The sequence below is a fragment of the Zootoca vivipara genome, chromosome 14 (genome assembly GCF_965207765.1).
Source record: "Zootoca vivipara chromosome 14, rZooViv2.hap1.1, whole genome shotgun sequence".
NCBI lineage: Eukaryota > Metazoa > Chordata > Lepidosauria > Squamata > Lacertidae > Zootoca > Zootoca vivipara.
In genome coordinates, this window is record NC_142597.1 from 18,656,813 (window position 1) to 18,672,210 (window position 15,398).

A 15,398-nucleotide genomic window follows, 5' to 3' on the forward strand; every position below is an offset into this window, starting at 1 on the left:
GCCAACCTAGCATTTCGAAAGCATACCAATGTGAGTAGATAAATAGCTACCACTGTGGCAGGAACGTAAATGGCATTTCCGTGCACTCTGGCACTCGTCGTGGTGTCCTGTCATGCCAGAAGCGGTTTAGTCATGCTGGCCACATGATCCAGAAAGCTGTCTGTCGACAAACGCTGGCTCCCTCGGCCTGAAGTGAGATAAGTGCCGGCGTACCCAATAGTCAAGTTTGACTCGACTTAACCATCCAGGGGTCCTTTCCCTTTAGCTTAACCCATGCAAATAATATTTCAAGTTCTAGGAGCCAGCAAAGAAACAGCATGTCTGTTCCTCCCCTCCCCCCCCTTTTTAAAAAATCTAGGAGCCAGCAGTTATTTGCATCTTTCCCCCCAGTGCTAAGTGGTCCATGGAGGGATCCTTTGCTAGGCACAAAGCGGAGGAAAGAAAAGCAGACTGGGCCTCCATTTAGCAAGGTTGGCAGGTCATTTCAGGTGGTTGTCGCCAAGATTAACTGCCCATCCTTTACATCAAAGAGAACAAAGGTGAGAAAACATTTCCATCTGGTACCCACAATGCTTTGACTCCATCAATAATCATTCCAAAGGGGTTCTGTTGCAAGAAACATTCATCTTTTAAGGTGCCACAGACTCTTTGGGCTTCTCCACAAAACCTGTTTTATTCATTCTGATTTGCTCTCACAAGACCTACACAATGGTTAGCTCTTTACTGTCAGGTGTTTCTTGAGGATTTGTTGTTTACAGGGTGGTTATATGTCAATGAGCATTCATCCTGATTGGCTTGTGGGTTGTTTACACATCTTTCTGCTTATTTATTCATTCACCCCACACTTTTAAATCACTTTCCTAGCTGCAAAAAGCCCAGAATTTGTTGCAACAGAATGCTTAAATTTACTTCAGTTGTGCAACCCTAAAGTTTTGTTATGCATTTGAATTCCTCACGCAAAATATTGGCTGTCTGGAGGCACTCAGTGTTAGTTTTGCTGCAGAAGGCGAACCCAACTACCCTTCCAGAATTCCAGGAGCGGAAAGTCCTGCTAATTCTTAGGATGCCACATTTATCTTTGTTGCTTTCAGTGCCACAATTGAACAGATTTATTGTGACATCATGGACTACAGCCCATGTCAGATGGCACACAGACTGTTTTCTCAGGGTTGCAATATTTCAAAAAGTAAAAACCAAGACACCCCGAAAGGTGTGTGTGTGTGTGTGTGTGTGTGTGTGTGTGTGTGTGTGTGTTCTTGGGAGAAAAGCAATGACAAACCTAGACAACATCTTAAAAAGCAGAGACATCACCTTGCCAACAAAGGTCTGTATAGTTAAAGCTATAGTTTTCCCAGTAATGATGTATGGAAGTGAGAGCTGGACCATAAAGAAGGCTGATCGCCAAAGAATTGATGCTTTTGAATTATGATGCTGGAGGAGACTCTTGAGAGTCCCATGGACTGCAAGAAGATCAAACCTATCCATTCTGAAGGAAATCAGCCCCGAGTGCTCACTGGAAGGACAGATCCTGAAGCTGAGGCTAGAATACTTTGGCCACCTCATGAGAAGAGAAGACTCCCTGGAAAAGACCCTGATGTTGGGAAAGATTGAGGGCACAAGGAAAAGGGGACGACAGAGGACGAGATGGTTGGACAGTGTTCTCGAAGCTACAAACATGAGTTTGACCAAACTGTGGGAGGCAGTGGAAGACAGGAGTGCCTGGCGTGCTATGGTTCATGGGGATAGATAGATAGATAGATAGATAGATAGATAGATAGATAGATAGAGAGAGAGAGAGAGAGAGAGAGATGATAGATAGATAGATATTGATATATATTGTGACACACACACAAACACACCAAAAAAAAAAAAAACCAGTGATTTTTCTATTGACTTGTCAAAGATCCAGGACAAAGCGCCGCCTTTCGGAAATCCCCCCTGGACATAAATTCCACCTTCGAAATCCCGTTAATGTCCGGGAAAATCCGGACCTATGGCAGCCCTATGTTATCCTAAACAGACAGGAGGAGAAAGTGGAATGAAAATCATCAGACCACAATGGCACGGAATGCAAGAGGTGCATGAACGTCTGTGATATTTATATGCAAAGCATATATGTATACAAGATAAACACAGCGAGGATTCTCAACATCAGTGGTTTGGTGATAACACAATCATCTTAGGTTTGCTATGATAATTCAACATCGGTAGGAGGGGATAAATCCATGGTTTTGATTGGAATCTTAATGGATTCAAGATTCCTGTTCAACAGTTTCATACTGAGTGCCCTCTTTTGAAGGTTTTTGTGTGCTTGCTTTAGGTTGGTAATTTCAGGGTCAGCAGCAGAGATTCAACAACAAGAGCACTTTGGAGGGTTTTAGAAATGAAGAAAGCATTTGGGCTTCAGTCCTATGCCCACTTACCTGGGAGTAAGTCCCATGAACTCAATGGGACATACTCATGAGTAGCTGTGCATAGATTGCACTGTGAGTGTGTCAAAAAATGTCCTTTTATGATGATTCTACTACTACTACTACTACTAATAATAATAATAATAATAATAATAATACCTCGCCCATTTGGCTGGGTTTCCCCAGCTACTCTGGGAAGCTTCCAGCACATATCACTGTAAAACATTTCAAATGGGTAGCTGCTATCTCTGATGCATTTTTTTAAATAAAAAAAATAGTTGCTTGAGTTGTTGTTCCCATATTTTGAAGAGCAAAAAAAGGACACATTTGCTGACTTCTACTTTTAACCAAGGATCAATATGATGACTCTACCCATGAAAAAGAGGGTGTGTTCTGGAAAAAGAGGACGTATGGCAACCCCAATTGTGACATTTGTCAGGTGGACATTGCATATCCTATCACTTCCGTCATGGATATTAGAAGTAAAAAAAATAGATTGTTATTCCAGAAATCATTGGCCCAGGACTCAAAGCACTTTCACACATGCAATATGTGCTGAACACATGAGGCTAACCCCTCCCCTAGTCACTCTCAGGTGAATAAGTGCAGTAAATCCACTGAAAAGGACAAGAGTTGAGGTGATGTGAGTGGATATGGAAGTTCTATCAATGGCATTTGATCTGTGATTATCCCTTCAACAGAGAATTCGTCCCTTGACCTTGCAGTGAATTGATGTGCATGTGTGAACTCGCCCTGACATAGCTGCCAGAGTTGCCAGCTATTCAAGAAAACCCACCCAAACTGGCGTGCTCCAGAGTTGCCAAGCTTAACAGCTGCTCTTCTGGAATCTACATCATGATGTCTCTTTGGAAGAAGATGTGCTCAAGGTCTATGGCTCCCTGATCCCTGAGCCTTATGGTGAGGCTGAGCTATTAACCTAATGTCACATTTTAATTTCATCTGATGCTGCTGCTTCAAGTCCAATCAGAGTTCAAAGCCGGGACATGTTTGCTTGGGCTCAGGAGCCCAAGAAAGATTTATGAGAGGTGTGCATTGTTATGGCATCTGGCTGACAACCCTTTTGTTAGGTGAATTGCGGTTAATAGCTGGGGACAATCGGGTTAATGCTTCACCTGGGAGAATTGCATTAAGAGGTGGAGTCCTATCAGCTGGGGATCTCTCAGTAGTGTCTTGAAGAAGACAGGCAAAGGAGCAAGGAGAAAGTGACAGTTCAAAGGAGAGACTGGGAGACAAGGAAGGGCAAGATTTTGACTGGAGTCAGTGCTGGGGTCTAGCACTGGAGCCAGTTGTCTGCAAATCTGAAGCAGAACTGATAGCAGCTGACCACATTCTCTGCTTAGAAGAGTCTCCTTGCCCCATTGTGTGTGTGCATAGCTACAAAGTGTTTATCACAAAGGCAAGACTCCATCACTTTCTAGAATGCTTCAACCATGGGCAAGAGACCTTAGAGAGCGGGGCCCCTGCCCATCAGAGGTGGTGAGTGTGTGACAATATTTCACTTTCTTTCTGGAAATGAAAAGCACCATTCACATCCACCATGAAGGGGCTCTCTGGAGAACTTTAGAGCTTGATCTAACAGCTGGCCAAGTTTGCTCATCTGCCAGGAGAGAAGTGAGCAGATACTTATGGGTAGGTAGGTGAGGACAGGAGTGAAAGCAAGCGGGGCAATCTGTTCCTTTGTTAAAGTTTGCTTATTTATTATATTTCTGAAAATATTTAGAACCCGCTGTTCAGAGCAGTTTACAACAGTTATACATAAAGTGTGTGTGTGTGTGTGTGTGTGTGTGTGCTTTAATCCAAGTTCCAGCCCTAGCCAGCTCCACTCCCATGACCAGAAGAGAGGCAGCAGCAGGAGGGCTTCCTTCCCCCAGAACAGGCATAGGCAAGCTTGGCCCTCCAGATGTTTTGGGACTACATACAATTCCCATCATCCCTGATCAATGGTCCTGTTAGCTAGGGATCATGGGAGCTGTAGTCCGAAAACATCTGGAGGGCCGAGTTTGCCTATGCCTGCCCTACCGTAGAAGCAGCCAGGCTGCCTGCAGCTGCACCCACGTCCTTGTAAGGAGCAATATCTAAATAATAATAATAAAGCGAAGCACAATAAGAAGAGTTGTGTGTGCATTCTTACTTGCCTGCATAAGCCTGGCAGAATGGGGGGGGGGGATCAGCAGGCATTTAAAAGTTGAAACAGAAGGCACCTGCTGAATATCTATTGGCAGAGTATTTCACAAGCGGAGCCAATAAGACTAAAGCAGGGGTAGGCAACCTAAGATCTGGGGGCTGGATGCGGCCCAATCGCCTTCTCAATCCAGCCCACGGACAGTCCAGAAAGTTAATTATGAGGGAGACAGACACATCTCACTAAGGAAGCCGCCACCAATAAATCCTAGGTCAGCACCGTATGTCCCACATGCAATAAAAGTGCATCTTCATAACCCACTGCCAAAAAAAAAAGACCCTACCTGCCCCCCCAAAAAATACCAGGTAAATGGTGATTAATAGAATGACAGTGCTGCAATTGTGTGCAAAAAAAAAAATCCGCTAAAGAACAATAACATGCCTGACTTTTGGACATAAGAAAAATGATGGAAACTCGCAGTGGAAAATGCGGGATAACAACCACATGACGTTGATTTTTTTTTATATTATTATTTATTTATTACAGTGGAACCTCGGTTTATGAACACCTCGGTTTACGAATTTTCGGTTTACGAACGCCGCGGACCCATCTGGAACGGATTAATTCACTTTCCATTACTTTCAATGGGAAAGTTCGCTTCAGTTTATGAATGCTTCAGTTTATGAACAGACTTCCGGAACCAATTACACCCATGCTTCGGGTTAAGTACGCTTCAGGTTGAGCACTCCGCGGACCCGTCTGGAACAGATTAATCCACTTTCCATCACTTTCAATGGGAAAGTTCGCTTCAGGTTAAGTACGCTTGAGGTTAAGTACGGACTTCCAGAACCAATTACACTCATACTTCAGGTTAAGTATGCTTCAGGTTGAGTACTCTGCGGCCCCGTCTGGAACGGATTAATCCACTTTCCATTACTTTCAATGGGAAAGTTCGCTTCAGTTTATGAACGCTTCAGTTTATGAACAGACTTCCAGAACCAATTGTGTTCATAAACCGAGGTACCACTGTATATTGTTTATTATTGATTTATGAATCACTTTCTATACAACCATCTCAATGTGATGTACAATAAAAACAATTAAATACAATAAGGACCTTTAAAACAAAGCTAAAACCATTCCGAATCGACCGTCATGACAAAGACCCATTTCTCCAGCTAGGAAAGCCTGTCAGAACAAAAACGTATCCAATTGTTTCAGAAAGTGCAGATAGCGCGCTCCTGTCATAGCTCAACAGGAAGGCTTTCCACAGAACTGGGATAGGTCACGGCAGAGCAGGCTTCTGAGTTCCATGGAACTTGCAGGAGACGCTCTCCCACGGACGTAACTTTCCAACAAATTTTGTGAAAACGAATAAGCACCATTGCTCAATATACACTCCAGCTGGAAGTGATCTTAGTCTCTGAGAATCTGAGTTAGCTGGGTCACACTTCTAGGAGCACAGCTGACTCCACTTTATCAAGCTTGAAAATGTTAAATTAGCCCAGGCATCCCCAAACTTCGGCCCTCCAGATGTTTTGGACTACAATTCCCATCACCCCTGACCACTGGTCCTGCTAGATAGGGATCATGGGAGTTGTAGTCCAAAACATCTGGAGGGCCGCAGTTTGGGGATGCCTGAATTAGCCAAACATTGCAAGCACACCAAAAGTCTCCAGTGTTCTCCCACCCAAAGCTAGGTGTAGCGGGATAGAGAAGGATAGATCACAAAATTGCAGAGTTGGAAGGTACCCAGGGGCCATCTAGTCTAACCCTTGCAAAGTAGGAAATCACAGATAAGTGATCAGCTGGTCCTTTCCCAACAGTTACTATTCCCTGCTGGAGGTCATCCAAAGGTCTGGGTTATGCTGTCACCAGTCCCAAGGAAGCCCCCCAAATTTGAGCTTTCCTTCTCCTTGCTGTCTTTTGCCAGCTGGACTTTGGCTTCTGACCAAGTGACCTGTTGATTTGCTGCCAAACATTAACTCAGCAACCACCCCTTTGCTCCCAGAAGTGCACGCTTCCTGGGCTTAGGACAGCTTGTGGAAGCATTCCCTTGGAACTGTTTCACTGGGCATCTTCATCAGCACAGCTCGCTTTGCTCATGTAGTCACCCTGCTCGCCCCACAACTATATGCAAGGAGGATTTCACGAGATCTGAGGCACCTTAGTGAGCGTGTTCTCCATTTCCCTGCAGGCAATCGTCATGATGTTCTTCATCACTATCAAAAGGAAAGGATTCCTTCTGACATTGGGCTTGGCAGGCTTCCTCATCCTGAGCTATACTCTGTACAGGAGGGTGTTCAAGGTAAGGGGGGGGGGAGAACGTAAGTTGCAAGTTCATATTTTTTGTATTTTGTATTTTTTCTTTTTTCTGTTTTTTTCTTTTTGTGTTTTGTAATCCTTGTATGCCTTTTGTGTGTGAAAATCTTCAATAAATACATATTTTTTTAAAAAAAAGTAAAGATTGTATAGTTATCTCCATCGCCCCCATTTTGGAGAGCCTGGCCAACCTCCCAGATAAGGCCAAACCTAAAGGCCCTACTATTAGGAAAGGAGCAAAAGTTAACTCGGACGGTAGCCAGATTCTGCACGCAGATCTGCAGGACCAGTCCCCCCCCCCCCAAGAACAAGACAGCCATTGGAATAACAAACTCGGTATTGGACTGTGGGAAGTAGTTCCTTCGCTCGGGTTCGAAACTGAGAACTTTGAGCAGCACAGGGGAAAGGCCAGCTGGACCCTCCCTCTGGAAACATAGCCCCTTCAAACTCATAGACTCTTATATCCACCCCGAATGACAACTCCCATAGCCTTGTAAAGCATTTTTATTTTTAATAGCTGGTTGTTGTTGTTGTTGTTTAGTCGTTTAGTCGTGTCCGACTCTTCGTGACCTCATGGACCAGAGCATGCCAGGCACTCCTGTCTTCCACTACCTCCCGCAGTTTGGTCAAACTCATGTTCGTAGCTTCGAGAACACTGTCCAACCATCTCGTCCTCTGTCGTCCCCTTCTCCTAGTGCCCTCCATCTTTCCCAACATCAGGGTCTTTTCCAGGGAGTCTTCTCTTCTCATGAGGTGGCCAAAGTATTGGAGCCTCAGCTTCACGATCTGTCCTTCCAGTGAGCACTCATAATAGCTGGTATATAACCGTAATAAAGCTTGATTGATTGATTGATAGTTATCTCCTTGACATCTGTTGGGAGGGTATTCCACAGGGAGAGCACCACTGCGAAAAGGCCCTCTGCCTGGTTCCCTGTAACTTCACTTCTCACCGTGAGGGAACTGCCAGAAGGCCCTCGGAGCTGGACCTCAGTGTCCGGGCTGAATGATGGGGGTGGAGACGCTCCTTCAAGTATACTAGGCTGAGGCCATTTAGGGCTTTAGAGGTCAGCACCAACACTTTGAATTATGCTTGGAAACGTACTGGGAGCCAATGTAGGTCTTTCAGGACCGGTGTTATATTGTCTCAGCGGCTACTCAGTCACCAGACTGGCTGCCGCATTCTGGATTAGTTGTAGTTTCTGAGTCGCCTTCAAAGGTAGCCCCACATAGAGTGCATTGCAGTAGTCCAAGCGGGAGATAACCAGAACATGCACCACTCTGGTGAGACAGTCCGCGGGCAGGTAGGGTCTCAGCCTGCATACCAGGTGGAGCTGGTAGACAGCTGCCCTGGATACAGAGCTGACCTGCGCCTCCATGGACAGCTGTGAGTCCAAAATGGCTCCTGACTGCACCTGGTCATTCAGGGGCACAATTACCCCAGGGAGTCACCTGTTCAGCCCCCAACCTCACAAGCGGTAGAGCTGGAAAGAGCTTCTCCTTGCTGCTGGTTGGAGGGGAGGGGAGATGGACCAAGGGTCTTATTTGGAATCTGTCATCTTTGTATGAAGGGCACTTTGAGAGAGACAGACAGACAGACAGACAGACAGACAGACAGACAGAGACAGAGAGATACTCAGCAAATCTGAATTCTGTTTCCTTATTTTCAGGGGTTCTTGTGGCTTCTCTAGAGTAACGATGCTCCGCATGCTTGTCTTTCAGCAGTTTTTATTTAGTGCAGGCTATTTACAGTTAGCTGGGTATGTACAACATGTCTGCTCAGTCCGACGCAGAATCCGGCACGGGACCGCCCCTGGACCTCCTCCAGCATAAGAGTCTCGGGACAGCAAATCTCTTTCCCCTCCTTCTCCTGTGTAATTCCGGAACCGGAGGAAAAAAGAGTCTACGCTCCATGTTTTCCTTCTCCACCCTTCCCCCCCCCTCTCTCTTCCTCCCTCCTGTGTAGCAGGGGCTCTCCCATGCTGCCAGAGCCCTGGCCCTCTCTCCCCATTTCCTGACTGGACTCCTGAGCTTCCTCGCTGCTATCGCTGCTTGGGGAGGAGCTGCTTCTGATGAGGGGAGGAGGATCCCTATATTCTCTTCCCCTTACACTTATCATTTGTCTTCTCTTGTTTCTCTTTCAAGATCACTCTCGTTGGAGATCACAACAGACTCATGAAGGAACCAGGGGATTTTCTAGGAGCTTTGGAAAGAAATGAAGACTTTTGCCTTAGATTCATGGGGAATAGGATTTGTCAGACAGAGACTGCAGCCCAGTGCAGGACTAGGGTGCAACGGTGGAAAAAAGAGCAGGAGGTGAAGGAAATCCTTACAAAACTGGACCAGTTGATGCCCAGCGTCACTTTCACAGATATAATGACCACCACAAGTGCCAGGAACAGCAAGGCCACCATATTAAACCAAAAGGGTTCTTACTGCGTTGGAGACCCCTTGATGGTTCGGCTAGATTTGTACAACTACTTGGGGGAGAGAAAGAAGTACGGAGGAGACTTCTTACGAGTGAGGATCTACTCTTCAAGCCTTGGGGCTGGAGCTTCGGGGCACATCACAGACTATAGGAATGGGACATACCTAGTCAATTTCACTTTATTTTGGGAGGGTGATGTCAAAGTGTCCATCTTGCTCATCCACCCCAGCGAAGGAGTTTCTGCACTGTGGGCTGCGAGGAAGAGAGGCTACGACAAAATAGATTTCAGGGGCAAGTTTCTGAATGGGACCTCACTCGTCTACACCAAATGTGGTTTTGTCATAGAGACAAACGCGGAACTGTGCGAGTATCTGGATGAACGAGACCAAGAAGCCTTCTACTGTGTGAAACCAAAGAATGTGCCCTGTGAAGCATTTGTTCTCCTGACATCTGACAACAATCCCATCACCTACCTCACATCCTTGGAGCAGAGCCTTTTTAGGAGGTGCTTGCAATTCCATATCAGACCTATAGCTTAGACAGCAATGCACTGCTTGTGAGTGTGGGAAGATTTATTAGAACTAATTTGGCAACTGAATATAAATATTGGTGGGAACGGGGCAGGTGGGTCCCTTTTGTGAGGACCTTGGAGAGGTCTGGGAATCACAGAGGTAGAAGTCCAAACAAAACTGGGAGAGAAACCTTGAAGCTTTATCACAGGTCAGTACATGAGTCATTCACACCATTCATTTCTCTCTCTTTGGGTTAAAGCAGAGGGAACTCTGTGGCCCTCCAGATGTTGTTGGACTCCAACTCCCATCAGTCCCAGCTACCATGACCAATGGGATGATGGGAATTGGAGCCCACCAACATCTGGAGAGCTACAGTTTCTCTTCCCCACACCTGGGTTAAAAGGCAAAGGTAAAGGACACCTGACAGTTAAGTCCAGTCGCAGATGGCTCTGGGGTTGTGGCGCTCATCTCGCTTTACAGGCCGAGGGAGCCAACATTTGTCTGCAGACAGTTTTTCCGGGTCATGTGGCCAGCATGACAAACCAGAGCAGTGCACGGAAACGGCGTTTACCTTCCCATCGGAGCGGTATTTATTTATTTACTTGCACTCTTTTTTTGGCGTACTTTCAAACTGCTAGGTTGGCAGGAGCTGAGACTGAGCAACGGGAGCTCACCCCGTTGCAGGGATTCAAACCGCCAACCTTCTGATTGGCAAGCCCAAGAGGCTCAGTGGTTTAGACCACAGTGCCACCCGCGTCCCTTCACACCTGGGTTAGGTAAAGGTAAAGGGACCCCTGACCATTAGGTCCAGTCGTGACCGACTCTGGGGTTGCGCGCTCATCTCGCATTATTGGCCAAGGGAGCCGGAGTATAGCTTCCAGGTCATGTGGCCAGCATGACAAAGCCACTTCTGGCAAACCAGAGCAGCACACGGAAAGGCCGTTTACCTTCCCGCTGTAGCGGTTCCTATTTATCTACTTGCATTTTGACATGCTTTCAAACTGCTAGGTTGGCAGGAGCTGGGACCAAGCAACGGGAGTTCACCCCGTCACAGGGATTCGAACCGCCGACCTTCTGATCAGCAAGCCCTAGGCTCTGTGGTTTAACCACAGCGCCACCTGGGTTAGAGACCCTCAAATATAGTGTGGAACAGAATCATTTCCAGAAAAGAAACTATACAACATTTGGGATCTGCCAGGGCCAATCTGGCTTTCAACAATTGCAAAATGCTACAAGTTCAGCAAGGAGTCCTTTTGCTGTTTAAAACCCCCTTCCCCATAAATTTGCTTGCAATTATTTCATTCTTATGCAAGTACCCTTGCCATATTTCCTGCAGCAGTCTTCTCCGGAAGATGGTCTTGTTTCATTCTTATACCTAGCAATTGGTACCCAGTGCTGACCCAAGATGCTTTGCTGCCTGATGTATAAGACAAGGCCATCCCCTCTCCCTCCATAACCTGCAGAAGCCAACCAGACTGGCCCTTGAATGGTGGCAAGGACACTTTTTGCCAGCATGATCCCAACACATGCGAGACACAAAGTTAAAGGGACCCCTGACCATTAGGTCCAGTCATGATCGACTCTGGGGTTGTGGTGCTCATCTCGCTCTATTGGCCAAGGGAGCCGGCGTACAGCTTCCAGGTCATGTGGCCAGCATAACTAAGTTGCTTCTGGCGAACCAGAGCAGCACACAGAAACGTCGTTTACCTTCCCGCCAGAGCTATTTATCTACTTGCACTTTGACGTGCTTTCGAACTGCTAGGTTGGCAGGAGCTGGGACCGAGCAATGGGAGCTCACCCCGTCGCGGGGATTCAAACCGCCAACCTTCTGATCAGCAAGCCCTAGGCTCCGTGGTTTAACCCACAGTGCCACCACACACATGTAGAGAAGGTCAAATAGAGGCAAAGAAGTGTTGTTCAGTTTAACATAAAGGTACAGCAACTTGGGCTGTCAGTGGAACTTTTGCGATCAATGTTCCTACCATCTGCCAAGGCTATAATAAAAATAGGTTGTGGGATATTGAACGCCAGGGACTAACAGTAGCAGCAGAGAAAATCTGTTCCCCTCTTCACTTTAATCTTTCTTGGGCACCTGAAATTAACCACAATTATCTTGAGTTCTTGCGTAACCCCCAAGAAAGAAGGCCATTTTCGCTGGCCAGGTTCAACTCAAATCCATCAAATCTCCTTTGGAGAAGGTTCTCGGGCATGGTGGAAGGAGAAAGGATTTGCCCATGTGAAGACCACCTGGTGGAAACCCTTACACATATGGTTCCTAAATGTAAACTATATGCTGATCTCCACCAGCAATTCCTAGACCAACTCTGCATGCCCAAATGGAAACCAGAGTTGGAGGTCATATATTTTCTATTACTGGGGAATGATCAGGAGCTCACCAAGTTAGTCGCTAAATATCTCTATTTGGTTTTCTGTTGTCGAAACACATTGCAGACGTCTGATCTCCCTGGAGACCTAGAGATGTGACGATCAACTGCTTTGCCTCTTTTCTTTTGGCTAATGTTTTGTGCCACTGGGGAGGTGGTAAATCTGTATTGATTTGTTATGGATGTTTGTATGTGATGCCAATAAAAGGTTTGATGATGATGATGAAGCATATTTCCTATGCACTCATTTGCCATTCTCTTCTGTCTTTGAAGGGACAACATCGGGATCGAGATACCACAGAGTTTTGGGGAGATTCGTGTCCTATCCTGTAATAGTAAGTTGTCTTTTTAACCAATACGGGTTTCTTTGATAAATGGTGCATGGCTTAGCACAGGCATCCCCAAACTTCGGCCCTCCAGATGTTTTGGACTACAATTCCCATCTTCCTCGACCAGTGGTCCTGTTAGCTAGGGATCATGGGAGTTGTAGGCCAAAACATCTGGAGGGCCGCAGTTTGGGGATGGCTGGCTTAGCACCAGCTGTAGTGACACTTTGTCACCAGATCTGATGTAAACTCGCCCCATTCCTCAGAACTATTTCTTTCAAGCATGCTAGACACTTTTGGAAAGACTGCCACTCAGTGGCAGAGCATCGGCTTTGCATGCAGAAGGTCCCAGGTTCAATTTGTGCTTCATGACTAGATAGAACCAGGGAAAACTCCAGTATGAAATTCTGGAAAGCTGCTACCAGCTAGTGTAGGCAATAAGTACGCAGATGGACCAATAGTCTGACTCGGAAGACTCTGGGCTGTATTTAGTGCTAGTATTACATACTCAGAGCAGACCCATTGAAGTCCTATCTGCATCTAAAAAGAACAAGGCTTTGGAGGAGACAAAAGAGGGAAATCCACAAGAGTCCCTAATCTAAGCAGTATCTCGGAACTCAGTATCTCACATAGTTCTTCAATGATATTGAAGGGTCCTGTCCTTTTGAACTCAAAGTGCCAGGGGCACACTGATGGGGACCATATTCCAAAGATGCTTAAATCCCACACAAGGAAACTGAAGCTCCAGAAACCCAGCTCTCTCCATGTTCATCCCCAAATATCCCTCATCTGTTTCTGTTAGGAAGTGCGACGATGATGGCAAGAGACAAATGCAGGGTCGGGATGAGTTTGCCCGTTCCCAGCGGCTATGCCTTGCAGGAGGTTTGGCACCCACACTTTTGCTCCGTATCTGATTTTAGCACTCTGGATCGAATCCAGGAATGCCTGAAGAAGAAGAAGATTTATCTCATGGGGGATTCAACGTTAAGGCAATGGATCTATTACCTTACTGAAAAGGTGGCAAGTACGTTCTCCTGGTGTGCGGGTTGCCTTCAGATTTGCTCTGAACACCCTTCACTTTTGGCTTCAGTTTCGCATCCCATTCCCATTCGCATACACATTGGTTGCAGCTGATGATTTACTGCATGTAATTAATGGATAGCTCCGTTAATTAGCGCATGATAACACCACGGTGGCAGGTTTTATCCCTGTATGGGACAACTGCATTTTCCTGCATTGCAGAAGGTTGGACTAGAATTCAGGCATGGCCAAACTTGGCCCTCCAGCTGTTCTGGGACTACAATTCCCACCATCCCTGACCACTGGTCCTGTTAGCTAGGGATGATGGGAGTTGTAGTCTCGAAAAAGCTGGAGGGCCAAGTTTGGCCATGCCTGGACTAGATGATTCTCAGGGTCCCTTCCAACTCTACAATTCTATGAAGTTGTGGCCAACTTTTAAACCCAGGTATTGCTATCTGCCTCTTCCTTGCCAGCCACAAGGGTAGTGTAGACTCCCTCCCTATGGACTTGATCTGCGGAGTCCAGAGCCCACATGCTCTTTCTCTGGTACACATTAAACACAAACTTAGCTACAATGAAAGAAGAAACCTAAAAGTGCTCTCCCCATTGAGGACCCAAGACTGCCATTAAAAGTTGGGTCCACATCAATGCTACCAAGTGACACCACTTTTCAAAGAGTAGGATGCCTGATTCCCCTTTTTAGGTACAAGAGCTGGTTGACTCCCTTTCCCCCTTTTCAAACTCTTTTCCTTTTATTGTTTGCTAGCATTGAAGTTCTTTGATCGCGACAGTGATGAACTATTCAAAACGCACGTAGCTTTGGATCTGGAGAGGAGCACTTTCATTCAGTGGAAAAGACACGGGAACCCCTTTGTGTCTAGGAAACTTTTCTCCGTAAAGGACGGCAATTACATCACCAATGAAATTGACAGGCTGGCTGGGGACAAAGACACGGTCATTGCCATCACTCTGGGCCAGCACTTCCGCCCTTTCCCTATGGATCTTTTTGTGAGGAGGCTGCTTAACATCCGGCGAGCCATCCACCACCTACTTCTGAGGAGCCCAGAAACAAGAGTCATCATCAGGACAGAGAACACCCGGGAGATGGACACAGACATGGAGCGGTTGGGTGATGTCAATGGCTACCCCCAAAACCTTGCCGTAATGGACATCTTCCTAGGTCTCAATGTCGGTTTCATAGATGCCTGGGACATGAACATTGCTTACGCCATTTATGATGTCCATCCACCTGACCATGTGATCTGGAACCAAATCATTATGTTTTTAACATACATCTGTTAGTTTAGGGAAGAGAGGGTTGGAGACAGAGACAGTACAAAGTTCCAGTCTATCAGGAAACTTAATGAGGATGGGGGTGGGCGGTCACACTGATTTATATCCCTAAGTCCTCTTGACATTTGATCACTTGGAGAGCGAATATCAGTTCAGGTCTGGGTGTGGAGAAGTCAGTCAAACTTAGTAAGCACTTAGGTCCAAGGATGGGTTGGTACCCCAAACATCCTCTGTCTACCCCCACCCACAACAACAACAAAATCCCACAATGTTCACAGATTCATCCCATGTCTGGAACAGAAATAAATCCAGTGAAGGCAATTGCTATTTGCTGTTGTGTGGCAATGTCCCTCCCACCCGTGAAATAAGACACAAGACACAGATGATCGATTTTAAGTGGGCGAATAAGGCCACAACTTTATTGGTTACGGATGTTGAACAGTATTGGCTTAGGCATTGGAACCTAACCAACTATATCTGACACCAACCTGTGTGTTGGAGTCTGGGATAAATTAACCACCAGTAAGGAGCCCCGTGATGTACATCTACCGGAAACCCTCCT

At 46.3% G+C, this 15,398-nt stretch overlaps 1 protein-coding gene across 1 annotated transcript; it reads left to right on the forward strand.

Annotated features, from left to right (window-relative positions):
* The first annotated feature begins 5,292 nt into the window (after positions 1 to 5,292).
* LOC118097327 (NXPE family member 1) lies at positions 5,293 to 15,157 on the forward strand. Its single transcript, XM_060268611.2, has 6 exons — positions 5,293 to 5,424; positions 6,752 to 6,862; positions 9,019 to 9,806; positions 12,471 to 12,532; positions 13,326 to 13,547; positions 14,310 to 15,157. Exons 2-6 carry the CDS (start codon positions 6,761 to 6,763, stop codon positions 14,843 to 14,845), a joined length of 1,710 nt encoding a protein of 569 aa, XP_060124594.1. The 5' UTR covers positions 5,293 to 5,424; positions 6,752 to 6,760; the 3' UTR covers positions 14,846 to 15,157.
* Positions 15,158 to 15,398: the final 241 nt, after the last annotated feature.